The sequence below is a fragment of the Lepidochelys kempii genome, chromosome 8 (genome assembly GCF_965140285.1).
Source record: "Lepidochelys kempii isolate rLepKem1 chromosome 8, rLepKem1.hap1, whole genome shotgun sequence".
Classification (NCBI taxonomy): Eukaryota; Metazoa; Chordata; order Testudines; family Cheloniidae; genus Lepidochelys; species Lepidochelys kempii.
This window is the reverse complement of record NC_136387.1, coordinates 84,528,918-84,553,655: the sequence shown is the minus strand read 5'-3', so window position 1 is coordinate 84,553,655 and position 24,738 is coordinate 84,528,918. Positions and strand designations below refer to the sequence as shown.

Below are 24,738 nucleotides of genomic sequence, written 5' to 3'. Positions count from 1 at the left end.
GGAGCTGGAAGGGGGAGTGGCGCTGCTTCCGGGAGCCACACAGAGCTAAGGCAGGCAGGGAGCCTGCTTTCGCCCTGCTGTGCCGCCGACCAGACTTAACAGCCCAGTCAGTGGTGCAGACCAGAGCCGCCAGGGTCCCTTTTCAACCAGGCATTCCGGTCAAAAACAGGACACCTGGCAACCCTAGCACATTTAGAGCAAACAGATGGATCTAACAAGGGAACCAAATAGTTAAATCTTGAATTTACTTGTCGCCTTACTGCAAAACTCATTATTTTCACTAATTTGAAAACCAGATTAAAATATGGGCCTCAAATGTTTTGAAGATATTTTCATAGATTGGTCCCCACTATTAAGGCTTATGCCTTGTGCAAAGTACATTGTTATCTTCTGACAATTTACTTTCACCTTTGAAACTCAGTTTAATTGTTAAACTCAAAAAAAAATTATTAGAAGCATCACATGGGATATTTTGAAACTAGAAAGGGACAATAAACTAGAATAATGTTCTGTTAGGAGTAATCCCGCCTTCTCAGGCCGAGGGAGGAAGGGAGGGATGAAATGACCTGGAAGAAGAGGCCTATGATTCTATACTGTGGGAGAGGAGGAAAATGAAATAAAACTTCTTGAAGTAATACAGACACATCCTGGAGGTGAATGCATGGCTGTATGGATGGTATCGCCAGGAAGGCTTCTGCTTCCTCGACCATGGGACAGTGTTCTGAGGACAGCGGAGCAGAAAAGGGGTCCTCCTATTTAGGAAGTGGAAGAGCATTTTTAGATACAGACTGTAATGCTGTGTGTGAGTGAGAGTGAGAGAGAGATGTGGTCAGAATTCTTGGAGTTCTGAGACACTTTCTTGAACAAGAGAGAATTCTGAGAGCACCCAGCTCAGCAGACAGACTTGCTCATCGACAGGGAAACAGTGTGCAGCAAACTAGGGTGTGACTCTATAACTCACTAGCTTGCAGTGCACTAACTGGCCGGGTGGACCCTGCAATCATGCACTAACAGTTCCACAGCGCACTCTGACAGCAGTACAGGATTGTTGATCCGTTATGGAACTTTTAGTGTGTGGTAGCAGGCTCCCCAGGGTAACTTAATTTGTGGCAGGCTAGTGCACTATGCATTGACAATGCAGCTTGCCATGCACTAAGTCTCCATGTGGACAAGCCAAAATATTATGTTATAAAACCTTTCTAACTCTAATGAAGAGATGTACAATAAAAACCTCCATTGAGACCAAGTGGCAGCTGAAGGAACAAGGCCAATATTTCCTGTGTCCAGTGTGGCTGCTGCAGAAATCTATATAGTGGGCTTATCTTTTTAGATCTGCAGAGGAAGGCACATTTTTCTTTGAGGGAGAAAAAAGGCTGAAGCAACAGTTTTCAAGATCAAATTAACTTTTAACCTGAGCAGACTGGACATTTTCCTGCTAAGTTCTCTGCTTCCCTGTGTTTGAAATAAATCTAAAGCCTCTGTTTTTCTTTACTGTAGCATGATCATCATCCCAAACATGTGTTTGTATGAATTCTATTTTAGGGAACAATTTTAAAGGAGTGAAAGAACAGTCATAAATGGTGAATGTCTGCTACCAGTCCTAGAACACAACGCTGCTTATCCACATATGAAGACCATACTGTTTTGCTGTTCCTCTGGAGTCTGAGGCAACTGGCAAACCTCTCTACTTTGGAGTAGCCCCAGAGCTGGCCAGTCAATACCTAAGTGAGGGTTTAGTTATTTAATCTAACCATGCCTTTGAATTCTTGTTCAAGTTTACAGCCCTTTTCCTTTAATCTGTAAACCATTTACTTCTATCACCAGGAACTGTCCACCCACACTGGAGGAATTAATATGGTTTAATCTGGCCACAACTTTATTCATTTATTGTATCTGGGAGTAACCGGCAATAAACTCTACAGTACAGATCATCATTGTTTCCTTAATAATTTACACAATCCCCACTCTGCTTCCAGCCACCCCATAGTTGGGACCATGCTGCCCCCTCTTCATAACAGGGGTAAAGGGGTTATAAAAGCAGGGGCGGCAGCTCCCTGCTGTGCCAGATGTAGGAGCCCCGAATCCCATTCCTCAGCTCCCTTTGCGAATGCTTTCCCTTTACATCCTTTTCCAATCCATTATATCCAGCAGCGGTAGCCCTTCCATACCGAGTACCTACACTAGACATCCACCACAAGCTTCATGTACAAAATTGCAACTTTATAACCTAAACCCCCAGCCCCATGCCACTGGGTCCCAAACTCACTGTCGGGAATGCAAAAAAACCCAAAACAATCGCATCTCAGCCAATCTGGCAGTGAGGGCAAAATTCCTTCCCAGACCCTAAGGAAAAACAGGAGACTAGTGTGATGCCCATAGTGGATCATGAAGGAACCCAATCCTTTTTTAGACTTCATGGGTGGGAGGGTGGGTGCTGCCAACCTGGTCCAGCTGAAAGAGGTTTCTCTGGGACTGCACACGGTAGAAATACCATCCCCCCTTCCAGTCAGCTCAAAGGGGAGTGCCGTCTCACCCCCACCAAATCAGGTCCAACAGCTTCTTGCTTCTACCCAACTCTGTCCAGGTAAACTTTCTCCTTCCTCCCCCTATACTACCAGTTTCACAGGGAGCACTTAAAGGGTCAAACACTTTTCTTCCTGCCAGCCAAAGACCCACTTCATACAAACTTCATTGTGTTTATGACCAGTGATGGGCTCCAAGCCACTGAGTTTTAATTCCATATCAAAAGCTGAGGTCAGGTTGCCAATTTTGGTTGGATGTATTCCTGGACGTTTCATCACATGATGGAATCTTTAATTAAAGATTAATCTTTAATTCCTGGAGACTCCAGGACAATTCTGGAGGATTGGCAACCCTAAAATGAGGAGGGGTTTAGATTCAAGCCCATATCTAGTTTAACACTCAAGGCCAGATTCTGCTTCTAGGTATAGTTATGCATGAATGCCACTGACTTGCTACAGATTTAAACTTGTTTAGCTAAGAGTAAAATTTGGCCCTAAACTTGTTTAACTTGTTCATGAAATGCCCACTGGTTTAATTAAGTTTGTGTAATTTCACACAAACAGACTGCACCTAGTTATCTCTAAAGAAATATCGACTAGGACTTGTTCAGTGTTTCTGAAGAAATACAGTAGTATGAATTAGAGCTTAGCTCATTGCTGTTCCATGTCATTAAGACCAAACGGTATATTATATATTTATTATACAATCTGTTTACTGGTTCACTGGAGTGCTCACAGCAAAAGCCATTAATTAACAAACCCCCAATATGATGTTTTAAAATATAATCTAAAATCCGTTTGGCAGTTATGACTAAGGACTTAATTAAATGAGAATGTTACAACCAATTCCGCCCTCTTTGGACAAACTTTCTGGCTCATTTAGTTATTTTTGCTTTGTTTCATTTTATTATGGAAGTACCTAGAGACCCAAGCTAAGATGGAGGCCCCATTATGTGATTCATTGCTCAAAAACACACAGTGAGTTCAGGTCCCAAAGATCTTGGTATACTGTTCTGAAACAATTTACTCAGATCTGCCCCTATGTGAGTTATTTTATTTTGCATGCGTGTTGCAGTATTTTGAAAGATTACTTCCACCCAAGCCCTTTTGAAATTACAGCATGTGTTAAGTAAAGTGAATGTTTACAATTCCTCATGACTCTAATTACGTAATATAATATTATTCTTTGGAAACAGCAAGAAAAGTCCTTGGTATTTTAGAGAGCAGGTGCTTCAGTGTACATTAAGGACTGGTTGACAAGCTAAGGAAGTTTTATTGCTATTAGAAAGGCAAGAGGGAATATAAAATAAATAATTCTATGCTCTTGAATATTTTTTAATTATTTTTCTTTCTTTAAAAAGAAAAATGTAGTGGTTTTGGAAGCCCTAGAGACTGAAGTCCTCTATTTAGCCACTTAAAAGGGACAACAAAGGCAGCTGCAGTGAAAGCTATCCCACTCTGTCCAAACAATATGATCCCAACATGATCTGGAATGACCACTCTAGAGTTGAGGCCTATTCAACCTTTAGCTTCTCTACGGAGATTTAGGGTCAGATGCTCAGCTGGTATAAGTCAGCATAGATTTACACAGACTGAGCATCTGGACCTTAAAAGTTAGTCAGACCATTGTCATAAGCACTTTATCTTTTAGTTTAATATGCTTTATTCTTGATAATGCTGTTTACATATTTGCATATCGTGTTCTACAGTAATGGTCTCGTTTCTTTTGTAGCTGATGGTGGCTTTAATATAAAGGATATATTTCTACTTCAGTTCTAAAAGATGAGACACTGGGCTCAGATCTGTTCCCTCTGGAGTAAATGACAGTCATGCCACTGACTTAATGGGAGCTGAATTTGGCCCAAGATGATAGTTGACAAACTTCAGCTGTCTCAAGAACTCCTACATTCTGTCAGCTCTTTTTAATAATAAAAAGAGTGGGAGTTCTTAGAGAGGAACTTGTACTCATATAGCCATCAATATACACGGGGTAATTTCAAGGAAAGATGGAAGAAATGTCTGATCTGTGCGGAAAAGTAAAACCAATTCTGACTATACCTTGTGTTAGAAGCAACTGATCTTGCTCTTTAAGAAAATGACTCAGGAAGTATAAACCTCAGGCTTGCCCTTTTCTGTTTCCCAAAGCTTTTGCTCTGCTACAGCAGATCTGCTATGGACTGGCACTCTGAGGGCCCTCACTACCATTTACCTCAGTGCGAGCTGAGAGCATTCAGAATCTTACAGTACTGGGACTTCTGTGCAGAAGGATTGTCATATGGTTAAGATACAGAACTAGTAGTCAACAGATCTGGAATCTGTTCCCTACTCCTCCACACACTTCCTCTGCATGAACTGGGCAAGTCACTTAATTGCCCTGTGCCTCAATTTCCCTATTTAACAGACAGAGATAATACTTTACCTCAGAGGGATAATATCTGTTTTGAGGTACTCACTATCATGTTGAGCACCCAGAAATTGCCTATAAATAAAATATTAAGGTGAACTGTACTTTCTGAAACTTTGGTAAATATTTTTCAGCAGTCATGCAACAGTAATTTAGTTGTACAGCTATGTATTTTAATAGCTGAGATTGTTTAAATGATCTAGCTACATTGTAATGTAGTCTTGCACTATTCATCGCTATTTCACCACTGCAGAAGCCCTAACAGAACATAATTCCCAAAAACTGCCATTCACAGAGTCCAGGGGACACACAAAGGGAATTTGGGGTTCAGATTGATCCTATCTTCTGTAAGGCACCAAATCACATTTACAAGTATTGCCAACAACTGTAGCTGGTCTATCTGGCTCTAGCTGGTTTGTTTAACATTTCACCCAAACTCCTAAGCCCCAGAACACTTTTTACTAGCTTGACCTCGCAGTTCAAAGAAATTACCTAAGTTTAAGCGTGCTGGCATTGACAGTTCGGCGTATCCTCCCTAGGACATTCTTATTTCTTTCAGAGGACAAACTACTGTGGCTGCAGCATGCTAATTATAACTGCATTCAAAGAGAGTATCCATGGAAACAAGGAGTGACAGAACAGTCACTGAGATGTTTTATTTTGTACCAGATATGAGAGGTTAAGAGAGTCAATGCAAGTCTGATCATCAGAAACCCTGGCAATAGAAAAATGTGTTTGCTCCTGAAATAAATAGTCAATAACAAATGTAGGCAAATAAATTCTACTAACTTCCTTGAAAGTTACCTGTACGTTTAAAGACCATCCAATTCTAATTCTACAATCTAGAGAACACTAAATCAACCAGCCAGCCTTTTTCCTTTCTTTTCTTTTTTAACTACAATTCTACTCTTCCTAAACGGAAATGTGTGGGAGGGATAAAACTTTAACATAACTGCATATAAATCTACAGTTGTTTAATCTTTTGCTGTCCTCAGCATTTTACTGAGTTTTAATTACATCTGAAAGCATGGATCCACTGTGTAAAAAAGGAGCTTTCTTAATCAACAGACCTGTTCCGAAGACCTTATGTATATTAGAGTCATAATTACCAACTGCAGTTACAACAGTAAGTTTTCACTCCTATCAGCGCTGAAGAGCTGAAAGTAAGCTGGACAGTAATACTTCTTAAGAACATAAGAATGGCCATACTGGGTCAGACCAATGGTCCATTTAGCCCAGTATCCTGGTTTCTGGGAGAGCCTGGTGCCAGACACTTCAGAGGGAATAAACAGAACAGGGCAAACATCAAGTAATCCATCCTCTGTTGTCCACTCCCAGCTTCTGGCAGAGAGACGCTTAGGACACCCAGAGCATGGGGTTACATCTCTGACCATCTTGGCTCGTAGCCATTGATAGACCTATCCTCCAGGAACTTATCTAATTAGTCTTTGAACCTAGTTATTGTTTTGGCCTTCACAATATCGCCTGGCAATGAGTTCCACAGGTTGACTGTTGTATGTGTGTTGTATGAAGTACATGTATGTGCATGACTGTGTGTTGTATGAAGTACTTCCTTTCATTTGTTTCAAACTTGCTGCCTATTAATTTCATTGGGTGACCCCCTGATTCTTGTGTTATGGGAAGGGGCAAATAACACCTCCTTATTAACTTTCTCCATGCCAATCATGATTTTATAGACCTCTATCATATCTCCCAACCTTAGTAGTCTCTTTTCCAAGCTGAACAGTCCCAGTCTTTTTAATCTCCCCTCATCTGGAAGCTGTTCGATTTCCCCTATTCATTTTTGTTGCCCTTCTCTGTACCCTTTCCAATTCTAATATAAAACCTGGTAGATGTATATGCAAAGACAATGGCTTACTAAGTGCCAATGAGTTATACATGTGCAAACTTGCTACAGGTATCACTGGGGAACTAACAGGAAGAAATAAAGTTACACAAGTGTAAGGGAGGGTCTGATCTGGTCTGCTTTATTACTAATGAATATGTGCAGGAAGCAATGGACCCAGTTTGACCCTCAGATCACAGTTCTGTCAGTGATATATTTATATCAGGGCTGTAAGTGATATAAAATATCTATCCCTTTAAAATATTTCCTTTTTAAACTGAGCAGATTTGCTCTGGAAGTCACTGAGATACAATAAAAATGGACCTTCACAGTGGAATACTACAAAGGCATATTATCTTTAGGAAACAGATAAATATCCAGATCCTCAATCCTGACACCACTTGGGAAGAGGAGGAACTTAATTTATGTGAGCACACCAAATGGATTGCTGTCAGGCAACTCCTTTTTAGCACCCTGTGACTGATACTGTTTATTTATGTTTATTTATTTCCAGTTTAATTATTTCCCCAAATGTCTGTTTTTTGTTAAACTCAATGCACACAGAATTAAAACATTACAAACACATTTTCCTTTGTATCTGGACAAATGGATGCCAAAGTCTAATGTCTATTTCCAACATACTGTACATCTTTAAATAGCATTTGGAGTAAAGTTGCAACACCCAAATATGAGAAACAGAGAGAAATACTCAATTTTTCCTGTTATGCTTATTAATTTTATGCAGTAATTCAAAGCAGCGCTTTTACTAATTAAAAGCATGACCTACTATTTTTGCCTGAACTCATTTCATATCTTCTCCTTTTCCTTCATCTGTAAATTTTAAGGTAAATGTACTTTAACACTTACATATTTCAGAAGCCATCTGTATCTAAAGTGAAATACAAGGTAGAAAAATGTATTAGGTGTTCCAGTCAAAAACCTCAACCCAAAGGCCCAGACTTTACTACACTGGAGGTATGTCTTGGAACCTCACTTGGTCCTGTCCCACTAGGCAAGATCAAAGAATGTTATAACCTCATTATGGAACAGTGTTACCACCCATGGATATAACACAGTGTAGTCCTGCCATGCAGGCACCACCAACCTCTGTTAGGACTAGATCCCCTGCATGGTACGGGTGTGCTATGTCAGTGCTCCCTCAGTGTCATTCAGGCTCTGGGCACATTCCTGACAGTAACCAAGAAGCTGCACTGCACAACATGGCTCTTCTGGCAAGAGATAAAACTTACAGCAGAAGTCATTAAGTAAAGGCCCTACTAAATAATTCTCCCATCTGATCAATTGTTGTCTTAGTCAGAGGCCATGGCTCCGAGAAACAGATGCCAATGAATCATGCTGCTAGTGTCTGAAGGAACACTTAATAAAATTAGACTTACTAAGAAAAATCAATTGACTTGTTTATAATGTTTATAAACACACACACAATGTATATGTATATAAATCCCATACCAACCCCTCCCCTCCAAAACACACTTCAGGTTAAAAAGCCAAGCACTGAAAATTAGGGAATGTCAGAATTAAGGTTGCCTCTGCAATTTTAATTCAGCCTTCCTTATGCACATGCATTAAATACCATCTTTAAGTACATAATATTAACATACTATTCCCCCCCCACACCCAAGACCCTGCTTCATTTAGTTCATCAGAGGGATGGTACTCAGTGAAGGAGGCAGCTGTTGCAATATTCATTTATGATGCAATTCAGGAAAGCACTTTAAGAAGATACTTAATTTTAAAGTATATACTTGAACATGCACTTAAGTTTCTCAAATGGGCCCTAAATGCATGGTCCCAAGTCTTATCTGCTGCAATGAATTACTAATTTCCCCGTGGTCTTTCCCATGACTCTCCTCACAGTGCTATCTGAGTATCTCACAAACGTTTGTGAATGGATCTTCACAAGTGCCCTACGAGGCAGAGAGGTTTCATTATTCCTATTTTATAAAGAGGGAACAGAGACAGAGATTTAGGATAAAACATGCAAAAGTCTCCACTAATTTTGGGGTGCTTCAATCACTGGGTTGATTTTTTTTAAACAATTAATGTGCAACACGTTAGCAAGCTTTAGAAATCACACCTCCATAGAGCACATTACCCCATGATGTAGACAGCCATAGAGTGGCACAAAGAGGACTGAGGGCTTGAGCCACAGCCTATTGACATTAGTTGAAGTCTATTAATTTGAATAGGCTTTGAACTAGGCCCTTAGTTGGGCTGAGGATCTAGGCCCAATGTCAGAGATCTAGATGTGACAGTGTCATAAATATAAAGGGAAGGGTAAACACCTTTAAATCCCTCCTGGCCAGAGGAAAAAAACTTTCACCTGTAAAGAGTTAAGAAGCTAAGACAACCTCGCTGGCACCTGACCAAAAGGACCAATGAGGAGACAAGATACTTTCAAAGCTGGAGGCGGGAGAAACAAAGGGTTCTCTCTGTCTGTGTTGCTTTTGCCGGGTCCAGAGCAGGAATGCAGGTCAGAACTCCTGTAAAGAGTTAATAAGCAATCTAGTTAGATATGCATTAGATTCTGTTTTGTTTAAATGGCTGATAAAATAAGTTGTGCTGAGTGGAATGTATATTCCTGTTTTTGTGTCTTTTTGTAACTTAAGGTTTTGCCTAGAGGGATTCTCTATGTTTTGAATCTGATTACCCTGTAAGGTATTTACCATCCTGATTTTACAGAGGGGATTCTTTTACTTTTTCTTCAATTAAAATTCTTCTTTTAAGAACCTGATTGCTTTTTCCTTGTTCTTAAGATCCAAGGGTTTGGGTCTGTGTTCAGCTATGCAAATTGGTGAGGATTTTTATCAAGCCTTCCCCAGGAAAGGGGGTGTAGGGCTTCGGGGGATTTTTGGGGGAAAGACGTTTCCAAGTGGGCTCTTTCCTGGTTGTATTTGTTAGATGCTTGGTGGTGGCAGCAATAAAGTCCAGGGACAAAAGGTAAAATAGTTTGTACCTTGGGGAAGTTTTAACCTAAGCTGGTAAAAATAAGCTTAGGGGTTTTTTTATGCAGGTTCCCTCATCTGTACCCTAGAGTTCAGAGTGGGGAAGGAACCTTGACAGACAGTCAAGAGAATAAAAGTGGTTCATGAAACTGAAAGAGCAGATAAACTCACTCGGACAATGAGTGTTAAGATAGAAATTGAGGGGATCAAGCTAGGCCCTGGAGGATCTAGAGAAAGAGACAGAAAACCTAGATGCAACGTAGAGAGAAAAAACTCTACAGGAGCAATCAGCAAGCTAGGAAGAGAACCAGGAAAGAAGAGCATCTTGGAAGCTCAAGTTGGAATAAGATAAATGAATGGTGGTTGTCTGTAGCATCTGTAGATATCTCAGTCTATGAAAACTAACAAATAAAGAGTTATAAAATATTCTTAATTATAATAGATAGCAGGATTGTTATTGATTTGTATAATTATAGCACCCACAATGTGTTGTACAAACACAAAGAAAAACAGAGTCCATGCCCTGAAGAATATACAAGCTAAAAGGATTTCATAATTCCATCCACCCATAGAGATGCAGAAGAATCACATTTCTTTAACACATGGTACAGTATATGAATAAACCCAGCATTCAATTAGATGTAATACTCTCTGTAATCAGTTTAAGAAGCTAAAAAAACCAAATAAGGTATCATAATTAGCTTCATAACAGCATCTAAGAGACACTAAAAAGCTGAAGTGCATATTACAACCAAGGTACAGTACATTAAGGAGCCAATCCTGCCTTTAGATACCCAGGCCAGTTTCTATCTTTTTCAGAAGGAATTGCACAATGTATCTGAGCACAAAATGTTTTTCAGAAAAATTTGAGAGCAAACAGAGAATTCGTAGTCACATATGCAAAGCCCCTCACATCAATCAGAAGAATATTCTCTCAAAGATTTCAGCTCATGTTGTCCCCATATTACAGCCTCCTTTTGCTGTTCTATCAGTAGACACCAGACCTAAAGCATGCTAATGACAGGAAATTAACCTTAGTGTAGGGGGATGCTCCAATGGCATAAAGCTATGTTGCAATGGCTATGCCATCCCCTATCCGTACAACAATCCTAGGGGCACGACCAGGAGAAAAGGGGCATGACAGGGACTTCCCTACACTCCAGTGATCGACCACCACTGTATCTGCCCTTTGTAGTCAGCACAAGTTAGAGCAGCCTATAGGCTTACTTACACTGAGGGACCAGGCTGGTACACAACTTGCTCAGGACTGGGGAGGCACAACGGTGGCTTAGAGACGTTTCCGGATCAGTCCTGCTTGGGCTGTGCTGTGCACTCGTTGGCTGCAGTCAAAGATCTGGGCCATTAAGATTTGACTTAATAAATGAATAAAACCCACTAAAACCCACTCCCCAACAGAAAGATTTTCTATGTCCAAGAAAACAACAGTTTGATACAAGTCAAAAGTCCTTTTCATTTCCTACTAAAATATAAAGCACTTCGACGCACCAGAACTATGACTTGCCATTCTGTGCATGAGAGTTGTAAGGAAAGGTATTCATTGAAATTGGAGTGTAAATCCTTTGTTTTTCCAGCTCTGTAGATCACTGTGGTCAGAGCATGTACAATATCAGTATTAGAAACCACGACGTAGGAAGTCTGATCTAATGGGCAGTGCAGGGGTCCACGTCAGAGCGAGAATCAGCTGCCAGGCACCAGAGCCAGGAGGTTGACCTAGAGTCCGGACCAGAAATCGAAGCTAAGGATCAGAGCCTGGGTCTGATACCACATGCCAAGGGTTGAGCGAGAGTCAGAGCTGATCATCAGGAGCAAGGTGAAAAGGCAGGAACCGGAGAGAGGCAAAGATCAGACATGAAGCAGGAGCAGAACAGGAATCAGGAACAGGGTTTGATTAGGCAAGAACAGGGTCCAGCATGGTGGTAGCAGCAGAAGGAGGAAGTCTGCAGAGTTGTTCGGACAGCCCAGCCAGGTCACTTCCTGGATTAACCAGCAGTGTGGGCTATTCAGTCGGCCGCAGGTCTGGGTTGTGCTGATACAACTTTCTGTGGGGCTTGACTTCCCAGTTTTAGTGAGATGGTGGTTTGCACATCTCCCTTGGTGGCGAGGAGCGAATGTCAGAGATCCAGGGCTCCCACAACCCTGGGTTCTAGATGTGCACCTTTGGATCCTTACACCCAGTTCAGACAACTGGATCATCAGTGTAATTTGGATAGAAACATTAACACAGAAGCAATATGCATCCTAGCAGTTGGCAGAGAAGCCTAGACAGTAGTAGAATAGAATATTTTAGCATAGTTGCTTTTTTAAAAGAAACATATTAGCAACTGACATGGTGATATTCAAACCCTAGATAACAATTAGAGCTAGTCAGGGAGTACAAAAGTGATTAGCAAGTATATCCCAAGGAATCGTGGTGAATTCACCCCATAGTTAACCCTAAAGTTGTATTAGTCATTGTCCATGTGCATTCAGATGACACCATTATCTTCATTCAAATGTTCACTGCAGTAACAGTCTAGTTGTCTGTACTGTCTGGGGTTTGTCTCTGTTAGAGCCCAACCCCTTGTGACTTTTCTGTGTATCTCCTCCTCTGGTTCTGTGAGCATGATGCCAGTTCCTTCTGGGCAGCCATGAGCTAAGCATGGAGTCTCACTCCTCTTGTCTACAAGAAAGCTGTACCGGTTTAACTTATATCAGTTTTTACACCAATTTAGTTAAACCAATGCCAACCCCTGTGTGGACACTCACTCTTACTCTGGTTTAAGAGTGGATTATTACAGTTTATCTTAAATCAACATAAACTAAACCATACCAAAATAAGCCTGTTTTTGTCATTACCCCTGGATCTCTAGCATCTGTTTCTCTGCTGACAACATTCATTAATCCCAGAGCTTTCACAAATCTTAACTCTCAGGGAAGAATCCACTTAGTATTAATGGATGCCTTCTAAATTTTACAAGTGAGTTCAGAACACTGCAGCAAGTGTTATCTTCCATTAAATACATACAAAAGGGCCGACATGGGAAAAAATAATAATTTTCCCCATCAGGTTCTCTGCCTTTACTGTCTTTTCATAAAATGAAAAGGATCCCTGGTATTCTTCAGAGTCTGAAATTTGTTTCATTCAAATAAAAACTCTTAACTGATATTATTACTAATAATTTGCACTTGTATGCCCCACTTCATGTGACTGTTTCAAAGGGTCTTAATACACACAGGTAGATAAGCATTGTTATCGTTTCCCAGGGAAACTGAGACACAAAGAAACCAAGCAACTTGCCCAAGGTCAGCAGCAAGCTAGTGACAGGGACCCAGCTCCAGTACAGCATGTAACTTTAAGCACGAGTAGTCCCACTGAAGTTACAGATGTGCTTAAATACTCTGCTGGATTGAGAGCAGAGTCAAAAAGATACCATTCCTTCTTCTAACTGCTGTACCACCCAGCCCCATATTAGAAGTAACACCGAGGTACTTTACTGGAACTAGTTTGTTTTCTCTAGTGCTGCCTGTTTTCCTTGATAGAGATGAAAGCTTCCAGCTGTAATTCTTTAGAGGACGCCTAGATTGCCTGATATTGCCTAGACACTGATCTCCATGCACTTGGGGGCCGGATCTGCTCTTCGCATGCTTGCTTTCCAGACAACAGCTGCCCATCACACCAAGACTTCGAAGGTAACAGCAATCGCTATGGATGTGTTATATTTCAAGATGAGTCAGTGCAGCTGGCATGTGAAGAATTAACAACACCAATTATCATGTGACACAGGGAATGTGCACATAGTCTCTAAAGCAATACTTCAAAATATGGCAAAAGAATTCTCTCTCTCCTTTGCTTCCTCTCTGATGTAAGATAAACACATTAATCTCTTTCCTCTACTAACAGGAGTTTGATTTGGAGCTGGATTATTTTTTATAGTACCTAATTAGGTAATTTGTATTTGCAAACGCTCACATATCAATGCAAAAAACACACTGATTGTAATAACTAAGCAGTTCATTTCAGTATGTGTGTGACAAAAACAACTACAGACTTTTGATTTAACTGTCTGATTATGAATAAAGACTGATTGGCCTTGAAGTAAATATACTGAACCAAACAAACTGCATTGATCTAGGAAGAAGAGCCCGAAGTATTAGTATAAATCGTGGGTAGTACACTAGGTAGGTCTAAAACTTCTATGTGCACAGTTTGACAGACAGAACTAGAGTTACAGGTTTTATCAGCTGTAAAATAGCTTTTGCCTGGCTAAAGAGGAGCAGTGATCTCACTGGAAAACAAACCTATGTTAGCATTATGAGTGTTTTCAGTCCCTTAGTAAGCAACATGCAGTTGAGTGGCTTGACAGAGGACCTGCAGTACCATGCAGTGGATCAGAATTTGAGTCCTTTGTTCCCCGGGCTATTAGAGGCTGGAAGCAACAATAAGAAAATCTGGGGATAGGAAGGAAGAAATGTGTGCTGCTGCCCATCAGAGTGTGAGCCTCTGAAAGGAGTTTTTCATCAGACCCCTTGACACAACTAGTACTAAGCAAAAACATTCACATCAGGTAAAAAACCACTGAAAATGAGCCTTGTACCACTTCACAAACTTTAGCTCAGGCTTACTAAGGTTTGGCACACATGATCTGTGTCTGTTTCAGTGACTTGCCAACTCCACATCAGCCTCCCTCACTTCTGATCCTCTTCATAAACTGAACCTTACAGGGTTTTCATAACCCTAGTTACAAATGAGGCTAGTACCAGGCAAATAGAAAGGTCAAACTATCAACCCCAGCCACCCTAACACCTTTGGCTAGAACATATTCAAACTTGTGGGCATTTTTCACAGCTCAGAGTTCCTATCAATTAAGGTACCCAGGGCATGGACTTTCTTGAGCAGGGATGCTTTTTTTTTTTTTTTTTTGAGACCCTGCCCCTTGTGCCCCCCAACGATGTATACCTTTTCCTGGTTGCTGATCCATCAGTAGCTGCCTCCACTCTTTAGCTGTCCAATGTCACTTGCCACTTGCTATTGTGGGCTGCACAATGAAACTTATTGGCTCACAGAACAGAGCTATGTACTCAGAAAGGAGGGGGAGGTGCATGAGAGGGAACCAGAGAAGGGAAGTGGGGAAACAGGACAGCTACAGAAGAAGGGAGCCAACATGAGAAAAGAGAAGAACAGAGGGGAACAAGGATCCAAAAAATGGGAAAGGGTAAAAGACAGAGCCAGCCAGAAAGGGGTGGGAGAGAAGGGAAAATGAGAGGTGACAGAGCACCAGTAAAAGTGCTGCCCTATAAAAGAAGCAGACATGCAGAGGCACACATTGATGAGAACAAAAAAGGAGAGCTGGGTCCAGAAAGAAAAAACAAAAGGAAAGAAATGAGACACAGAAATTCTAAATTACTGAGTTTTAAAATACAGTACACATATTCCCTCCTACATCTCTGCAGTATGTTCTTGGAAGATATCCCACAGTTCTGCTAATGTAGGACAGGGTCTGGTGCTGCTGATAATTGGACTTGGTTTAACTCTCTCTGCCATTAGGCACATAACTAAGCCCGTGGGCAGGCCATGTAATTTTAAAATTACCTGCCACTGCAGCAGATTTTTTTTTTCTGAATTTCGGGGGGGGGGGGTTAAATCCCACTCTGACAGTGATTAGCACTAAAAGCGACTGTGACAAAGACAACCTGCTCCCTCTATTTAGTTCATTTGTGATTTAACCTATCCTCTCCATAGTTCCCACTCTGCAAAAACTCAAATGGGAGATGCTACCCTTTAAAATGAATGAAAAAGAGCATAGCACAAAAATATTCTTAGAGAGCAAAAGCAGGAAGGTTGAAGTGATGTGGGAATTAAGTTTTTTGTCGTATGTTTAAAGTTCTCTATAGCATTAGATTTTTATTTATTAACATTGTTTATTATTATCCCCAATGTTAAACAGAGATAGTAACAGCGAGAAACACCAAGGGCCAGATTCACCCTCATTACGCTTACATTAGCTAGCGTAGACTCTGAGATTTGCAAAAGCACCTTAGCGAGTGGGACATCTCACTCCCATGGTCTTTCAATGGGAGGTGGGCACCTAACTCCATTCAGTGTTTTGAAAATCCCACTTTGGAAGAGGGGTCTGGTGGTGAAAAGCATGCTCCATGGGAGGAGAATGCAGTTGCTCACTGGGTGAAAGGGAGGGGGCAGTGAGTCACTTTGCGATTAGGAAGGACCCATGATCAGGGTAGGAGGTGAGTGTAACATTAGTGGCTGGCTCCATTCAGCATAGCTCTTTTGGAGTCTGACAGAAGTTAAAACTGCCCTGCAGTGGAAACCCCAAGCGAGGTTTGTTAACAGAAACTCTGCCAAGAGTTTAAAGGGATGAGGTGTGGAGAGAAGGGGCAAAGCTCCCTCTTCTCTGCTATAAGTAGAGGGAAAGCTTTCTCTCCTCTCCCAGGCTTGGTACAGGTTCCCCTCTTGTTCAATCTGCCTTAACCATTGACACCACCTAAACTCACTGAATTAATGCCCTTTGGACTCAAGGGGCTTGTAAATGCATAAATTTATTTCTCTATGTATCAGCTTTTCTGACTTCAGGTTTGCTTGGGACAGAGGTAAATCTAGTTCAATAATAATTAACACCTGGTGTCCTTAGATCCTCTCGGCCAGCTCCTCAGATGGTGTAAATCAGAGTAGGTTCATTAACTTTAGTGGTGCTGCACTACCTTAATTCACCTCAGGATCTGGCCCTCACTAATTAATACCCCCAACCTCCATATTAGGTAACTACTGTGACCCTCATTTTGCAGACACACAGAGATATTAAGTGTCTTCTCAAGGCAGGTGTTGAGTCAGTGGCAGAACCTTAATGAGAATCCAAGAGCCCTTGGCCCCCAGCCCACAAAAGGCAGTGTGGTCAAGTAATAAGGCACAGCTGAGAGATATGAAGCTCCATAGCCCACCTGTAACTAAGAAATGTTGGTACAGGAAAAAAAAATGTGTGTGAATGTGAAAAAAAATAGGCCAGTGGTTTTCAAACTTTTTTCTGATGACCCAGCTGAAGAAAATTGTTGATGCCTGTGACCCAACGGAGCTGGGGGTGAGGGGTTTGGGGTGTGGGAGGGACTCAGGGCTGGGGCACAGGGTTGAGGTGCGGGGGTGAGGGCTGCGGGGTGGGGCCGGGAATGAGGGATTCAGCATGTAGGAAGGGGCTCTGGGCTAGGGCAGGGGGTTGGGGTGTGGGAGAGGGTCAGGGCTCTGGGCTGGGGGTGCAGGCTCTGGAGTGGGGCTGGGGATGAGAGTTTGGGGTGCAGGAAGGGGATCCAGGTTTGGGGGGGGCTCAGGGCTGGGGAATGGGATTGGGGCGTGGGGTTGGGGCACGAGTTTACCTCGGACAGCTCCTGGCCAGCGGCACAGTGGGGTTGCAGAGGCAGGCTTCCTGCCTGTCCTGGCAACTGCAGACCACGCTGCACCCCGGAAACAGCCAGCAGCAGGTCCAGATCCTAGGCGGAAACACGCAAGCGGCTACACGTGGCTCTTGCCCGCAGGCACCGCTCCCCACTTCCCCAGCTCCCATTAGCCAAGAGTGTGGAGCCAGTGCTCAGGGCAGTGTGTGGAGCCCTGGCCCCCCTGCCTAGGAGCCAGACCTGCTGCTGGCCGCTTCCGAGGTGCAGCGCAGTGTCGAAACAGATAAGGACTAGCCTGCCTTAGCTGGGCAGCACCGCTGATAGGACTTTTAACAGCCCAGTCGGCGGTGCTGACCAAGCCGCCACGACCCACTGAACTTCCATTCCGTGACCCAGTTCTGGGTCGTGACCCACAGTTTGAAAACCACTGGGCTTACCTCTGGCATCTATAACAAATTCTGAGCCTCATGCAAGTGCCACAGAAATATTCTAACAGAGCAGTAGGATACAAAACCTTTACATTTTTTAGCATTAACAGTCTCAACCATCTAAAATATAATTTTTAAAAAAAAAACCTTAAATGTGCTCTTTGAAGCCCATACTGCTGCATGCCCAAGACTGCTTTGAAGTGTTCCTCTCTGCGTGGGAAGAATGCCAGGGAGTAAATCAGTGAATTATGACTCAGCAAAATTTCTCCAGAGTTGAGCTTTCAGTTCAGAACAAAAGCAGCTGACAGTATATAGTTCATGCTATCCTAGGTGAAGCTGTACATGTGATGTTGGGGACAGGTGGCCTGATTTCCAGAGGTATAGAGCATTTACAGCTCCCAGTGATTTCTAAGGGAGTTGTAGGTTTTTAGCCCCCTGAAAATCAGGCCATGTGAAAACAAGGAGAAATGATTTTTACAAGGACTGTGCCCAAGGTTTACAAAGAACTACTAAAATCATGTCTCAATTATGGGTTTTTCCCATCTGCCTTGCTTTTCTGTGTCATTCTTTTCAGCAATGAAATGTATCTATTATAAAAACTAGGCAGTTGTATTCCTCAATCTGTTTTCTAAATACTTATCTAACCTCTTACACCCAAATCCTCAAAGGTATTTAGGCACCTAACTCCCATTGACTTCCTTCCCATTCCTTCTCTGCAAAACCTCACATTTCCTGTTGCAGTTCTGCAGTTGCCACATATAGAAAAAAAGATATTTTACAAGCTCCACTAACAACTTTGAAGCATCTTGTTATGGTCACTATAATTCTGGCCAAGGACCATTTGTAGTCCATTGACACCTCTCCTAACTGGCCAGAGGGATCTGTTGTAATAATTGGGCCTACAAATTTACTCTAATTGTGAGCTCAATTGTAAGAAGTAAGTGACAGTTCATAAAATGTCACAACAGCCCACAAAAGTAACTGTTGACGGGAAAAGGTGCAAAAGGGAGACAAACACTGAATTAGTCCATACAAAAAGGCCTACTGGTATAATTCAAGGACTCTTTTTACAGATCATGCCTGGTAAACAAGAAAGACGTGGGACCAAAAATTAATAAGCCAGAATTGGTGCATAGGAAATTAGGCCTAATTGGTGAACAAAATAATGAGGGGATCAGCTGTTCCGTCCATCACTCCCTTTTGGGGTCCTTAAAAGAAAAATCTTATGGGAAAAATTGGAGAAGCAAATGCAACAATTGCTAACTGAAAGAAGGGCAAGGAGAAAGCTTTACCATCGTGGGTACCATTCTTGCCATTTCCTGGGACCATGGGATCCATTGTGATACCACTGGGCTTTCATTGTCCTAATCCTGAAAGATGTCCTGACTGGGCCAGACAGAAGGACCCAGATGACACCTCTACCTGTTCTGGATAAATCCTAAACACCCAAACTGGATTTGAGACTTTGGTGTTCCCTCTCCCTCCCCCCACATTCTTTTCCTTCCCTACCTTATTTTTTCACTTTTCTATCTCTTTCCTTTTGTTTTCTGTTTAATAAGAGTGGTTTAGCCAGCAAACACCGTATATTTTGCAACACTGCTGTAAACCTGTAACAAAAAAAACCAAAAACAGCTAAAAGCAATGTCCTAAACAGCCTGATGCTGGTACACATTTGTGAGGTCTCAGACTGGCTGACTGAACCATGTGCTATGCTTGTGCTTTTCCAGCAGTGAGACTGAAGTAAAAGTCAACACCAGAGATAGAAGCTGCACTTTCTGTCTTTGCTGTTCTCTTTTCCCCTTTTGTATGAGTTGGTCTTGTTTTACCTTTGAGGAAATGGGATCAGGCTTTAACAAAAACATCTCCCAGCCCATCTCAACTAACTTTTTCTCTTTTTCCCAAAGGACACTTATTACCATCTTCAATATCATCTAAAAGACTGTCAAACAAAGGGGTTTTCCTTATTTAAACAAACAAAACCTCTCTCCAGATAAAGTGAAAGGGAAGAAGAGATATGGTTAAAATAAAAGTCTTAATCCTTTACATTTCAAATGCTTTAGCTGATTTCCATGCCCCCCCCAGCTTGAATAAAAAGGATAAAAAAAGGTGTTTAATGGTATATTTTCAATGATATTAAGCAGGCTGCAAAGAGTCTTGTGGCACCTTATAGACTAATAGACTTATTGGACCATAAGCATTGGATGCATCCGACGAAGTGGGTATTCACCCACGAAATCTTATGCTCCAATACGTCTGTAAGGTGCCACAGGACTCTTCGCTGCTTTTACAGATCCAGACTAACATGGCTACCCCTCTGATACTAAGCAGGCCGAGATCTCTGTATCGTAAGCCTGAGCCATGTTTAAAACTGTTTAACGTTGGGCAGTCCTAGGGTCATGATAACCCCTTTGACTCTCTGGGCCCATATATTCCATCAACATTAATAAAACAGGTCACTCAGTTTGCCATGTCTAAGCCAATTCTTTTCTGAAAGATGACTGAAAAAATTGCATTGTTAGGTTCCATGTCTTATTGTTGCTTAGTGGCTTCCCCATCACATTTCTTCAGCTTACTAGTAAAAAGATGTTTCTTCTACCTGCCCATTGTGCAGCTTGGGACCTGAAAAAATATTAAGCTGGGTTTGCTCTGACCTGTACACAGTCAATCAATTTACACACCAAGTTCTGCCCATTGTTAAACCCATAGGACTAGGGTTGCAAAGATGTAGCCAGGGAAGAATTTAGCCCTGCAATTGAAACTTAGGGTATGTCTACACTATGGAGACTATACGGCATAGCAGGGTTGCTGTAGCTATGCCAGCATAACTCCATAGCTTAGATGCAGCCTGTGCCAATAGAAGAGGGTTTTCCATTAGTGTCGAATCACCACCTCCCCAAGCAATGGTAGCTGCACTGATGGAAGCATTCTATCATCAACACAGCTGTGTCTACACTGGGTGCTAGGTCAGCAAAATTATGGTGCTCCAGGGTGTGGATTTTTCATGCCCCTGTCTGATGTAGCCATGTGGGCCTAACTTTTAAGTGCAGACCAGGCATTAGTAAACATTCTGTTGATGAGTTGGGAACCTGAATAGAATCCAGCTCACTTTCAAATGGTGGTGTTAGTTCTGCCACGCTCACGGGAGTAAAAAATAATGAATACGTAGTTCATCACTGAAGATATGACTATGTACACACAGGGAGTACATCAGCTCAGTAAGGAGGTACCATTTTCGCACAGTCTCATTTCAGAGCAGACTCACACTTTAAGCAAAGCACTTCATATACCATGCCTATCAACCCAGTAGATCAACCATTTGTGCAACAGTCTATTTCCTATACAACAATTATATCCACTGCATCTTTTTTTTCTAATGCACCAAGTTCTAATATACATAAGCTCATTGTAAAATTCCATTCTGACAATCCCTCTGTGATGAGTTAGCCCCCATTCCAGGGTGCCACTTAATGTACTGGGGTACCACTGAGCCTGCTTGTTCCACCAGCCTGTGTTCCCTTACACTGTCCTGCTGAGCCAGGCCTTCAAGCCTCCCCCAGCACACACACAAGTAGGGACACACCCAGCTGCAGAAAGACACAGACACTAAAATCAGCTCTGCATGGGAAGACTCAGCTAAGGAATTGCCCAGCACTCAAGTGTACTCCTCCTCTGGAGTGTACAGCCAAAATTGTATTGTCTTGCATTGCACAGAAAACTGTACAGCATAAGCTCATTAAATTCGCTCCCTCCCTCAATGTGGACAAAGATGTTCACAGCTTCCCCTCACCCCCACCCCAGTTATGAATTCCACAAACGAGGTTTAGAGAAAACAAAACAAGTTTATTAGCTACAAAAGACAGATCTTAAGTGATTATAAGGGATGGCAAACAGATCAAAGCAAATTACTGAACAAATAAAACAAACACACAAACTAAGCTTAATACATTAAAGAAACTGGTTACAAGTAGTAATTTCTCCCCTAAATGTTGTTTTAGCATTTCTTTCATAGGCCAGACACTTTTTCCAGCCTGGGCTCAGCTCTTCTCCCTCTTTTTTCTTTGTTTCTTAGATGTTTCCGCAGTCATCTTGGGCAGGGATTCAGTGAAGAATGACCCCGATTAACTCACTTCCCTGCCTTAAATAGGATTTACATATGGTGGGAATTCTTTGTTTCACAGTTTCATTCCCACCCACTATTAGTGGAAAAATACTAGTAGTCCAAGATGGAATCCAGCACCAGGTGACATGATCACATGACCCTGCAGTGTCAAAACAGCCAGGAGTCAAAGGTTGTTTGCAGCATCCCAGGAAGCTTCTCAGGAAGGTGGAAGATTTGCATCTTCCAAGTCCTATTGTTCTCCCTAATGGCTCATCCAGGCTGATTGCATTCTGTCTGGTGGGCATTCCCCAGTTATAAATCCACTTGTAATTGTTAGATAGTCAATATTCCTAATTTCAGATACAGAAATGTTACATGCATACAAATAGGATAATCATATTCACGAAATCATAACCTTTCCAATGATTCCTCACATGACCAATCTTGCATAGAACACATCTTAGTTATGCCATATTCACCTCATAACAATATCTCTATGAAGAACATGGGGCGTACTGTCACACCCTCAACAAAATCTTAAATTTCTAGGTGTTTTCCTTCTTTGACCTTGACTAATCTCTGTGTTTTCCTGTCTGAATCAGAGAGACATAGTCTAGTGCAGAAGAGAGCGTCAGGAATTCTTGGGTTCTAATCAGAGTTCTAACACTCATAGAATCATAGAAGATTAGGGTTGGAAGAGACCTCAAGAGGTCATCTAGTCCAACCCCCTGCTCAAAGCAGGACCAACCCCAACTAAATCATCTCTACCAGGGCTTTGTCAAGCCAAGCCTTAAAAACCTCTAAGGATGGAGATTCCACCACCTCCCTAGATAACCCATTCCAGTGCTTCACCACCCTCCTAATGAAATAGTTTTTCCTACTATTCAACCTAGACCTCCCCCACTGCAATTGAGACAATTGCTCCTGGTTCAGTCAAAACACCACTGAGAACAGCCTAGCTCCATCCTCTTTAGAACCACCCTTCAGGTAGTTAAAGGCTGCTATCAAATCCCTCCTCACTCTTCTCTTCTGCAGACTAAATAAGCTCAGTTTCCTCAGCCTCTCCTCGTAAATCATGTGCCCCAGCCCCCTAATCATTTTTGTTGCCCTCTTCTGGACTCTCTCCAATTTGGCCACATCTTTTCTGTAGTGGGGGACCCAAAACTGTCAGTTTCTTCTCCTTCACGCTTCACCTTTGCTTTTCTTGTCATTTTTCCTCTCTTCCATTCATACATAACCTATTAACTTTTCTGTACTTTTGGTAATTTCTTTGCCAAAAATAACTGAGTGTTTCTTTGGTTCACCAGACTAGCTTCTTATAATCCTGATGTATTGATAGCTGTTCAGTACACCTTTCCTTTGGGGATATACATTTATCTTTTAATAATTTCCTTTTCCTGCCCCTCAATGTCCTTTCTCTGATCTATCTTCACTGAATTTTGATCACCTTTCCTGAAAGTCTTTAGCGGCCCACAATATTTGTGGCAACATAGGATTTCTGGCAAGAAAGCACCTTATCAAGGTTGGCTTCCTTACCCACACAAGCTGGAGAGAGAGTTCAAAGAAGGGAAACTAACAGAATAAAAGATTCAGAAAGTAAAATATACAAGGAGAGCTAAATAGATGTAGACTGGAGAACAGCTAGCTGAGGGGCAGCTGATAGTGATTTACAAGTACAAAGATGACAGAGAGCAATTCTTCAAAGACGACATGATGAGCAATACTGGGTCTGTTTCTCCAGTGTTTATCAACTTGAGGCATCATTTACCCCAATGTGAAATGGTTGAAATTGTTGCCATCTTGATTTTACGCTCACTTTGCACTGGTGCAAATGACTAGACCCAGTGCAAGAGAGCAGAGAAATAGGCCCAATGGACTTGAAGTGCAAGTGGAACATTTTCTATCAACTCAACTTATGCTAGGAGAATCATAAGCTGTAAAAAAGCTTTCTAGAAACAACAGAAATATGAACTTACAAATGCTGTATCACTAAAGGCAGTCTACTCCCCCATGGGGCAGATCAGGGCAGGGCAGGGCTTGGCCGTTAGTAGTACAGCTCTTTAGAGAGCCATGCAGCTGTTGTATAGGGTAGAATGAATACAGTCAACCTGAAGGGCAGCACAAAAGAAGAGATTATACACAGGGTTGCAGCTTCCTTTCCCCAGAAAGTCACATCCCTGCCTCCTGCACAGGTCCCTCCCTCCAAATCCTTCACCTTGTGATGCAAACATGAAAATGCCACACGGAGATACAGCATTTCCTGGATCCTCTCTTCCCCTGTGTAACAGGGTTTGGCTGCCTCCCATGCACCCCCTCCTGGAAAGGAATGTCTCTGGGCTACCCTGTTAATAACTTCTCCCTCAAAAGGCTCCTTACTCAGATTCCACACTTTTTCTGAGGTCAAACTACTTCATTGAGGGTTGCATTTATTAACAGAAAATAATTCAAAATAAAACTCAAAGTCCCAAATTAAAGTCCCACAAACAAACATTTCTCTTTCTACTGCCAGGTCTCCTGGCCTGAGGAGCTTTGGCACTCTTTCCCTTACCTACTCAGGGTCTCTCCTGTATTACCAGGCAACTCGCAGCCCTTCCAAACTACAGTCTTAATCCCAGGACATCACTAGAGCCTGCTCATTCCTCCTAGTCTCTGTTCTCCCTAAACTTCCCCAACCCCCTATAGTTTCCAGCAGCTCTTTACAGGGGAATCCCTGATCCCTCTCAGGTGAGGCTCATCCTGTAGACATAGTGGGTTCAACCCCAGGCTCTTCCACCCATGGGCAAGCCACCTTGTTATACCCTCCAATGGGATTTTTTTCTATTTTCTCTTCATTTATCAATAACTATCACATTATATTCATAACAGAAGTCAAAACATTAAAGAAAAGATAAAAATCAGTATCAACAATTCCTAACATTTTGTCTAGAGGCAAATTCCCAAAAACATCTTGAAGAAAGAAAGAAATCTGCATAAATCTCAATCTTGTAGTTTTAATCTCATACAGCAATTAGGGCTTCTTAGATTAATGATTGTTCTTATACCAAAGAGATATTAAGCTATAGTCAGCGCTCTCAA

The 24,738-nt window shown here is 42.0% G+C and overlaps 1 protein-coding gene and 1 long non-coding RNA gene across 4 annotated transcripts in view; one reads left to right on the top strand and one right to left on the bottom strand.

Moving 5' to 3' along the window:
* The window catches only part of SLC44A5 (solute carrier family 44 member 5), a 183,419-nt gene that overhangs the window by 120,770 nt on the left and 37,911 nt on the right, over positions 1-24,738 (bottom strand). Inside the window, exon 1 of one of the 3 annotated variants that reach the window (XM_073357321.2) lies at positions 14,696-15,003. The exons of the other annotated variants lie outside the window; for them this stretch is intronic. Coding sequence (XP_073213422.1) covers positions 14,696-14,717 — 22 coding nt within the window. The 5' untranslated portion in view covers positions 14,718-15,003. Of the gene's footprint in view, positions 1-14,695; positions 15,004-24,738 lie in introns of those variants that run through there. 3 annotated transcript variants of the gene reach the window in all.
* The window catches only part of LOC140916156 (uncharacterized), a 64,226-nt gene that overhangs the window by 12,690 nt on the left and 26,798 nt on the right, over positions 1-24,738 (top strand). The gene's annotated exons all lie outside the window — the stretch shown is intronic.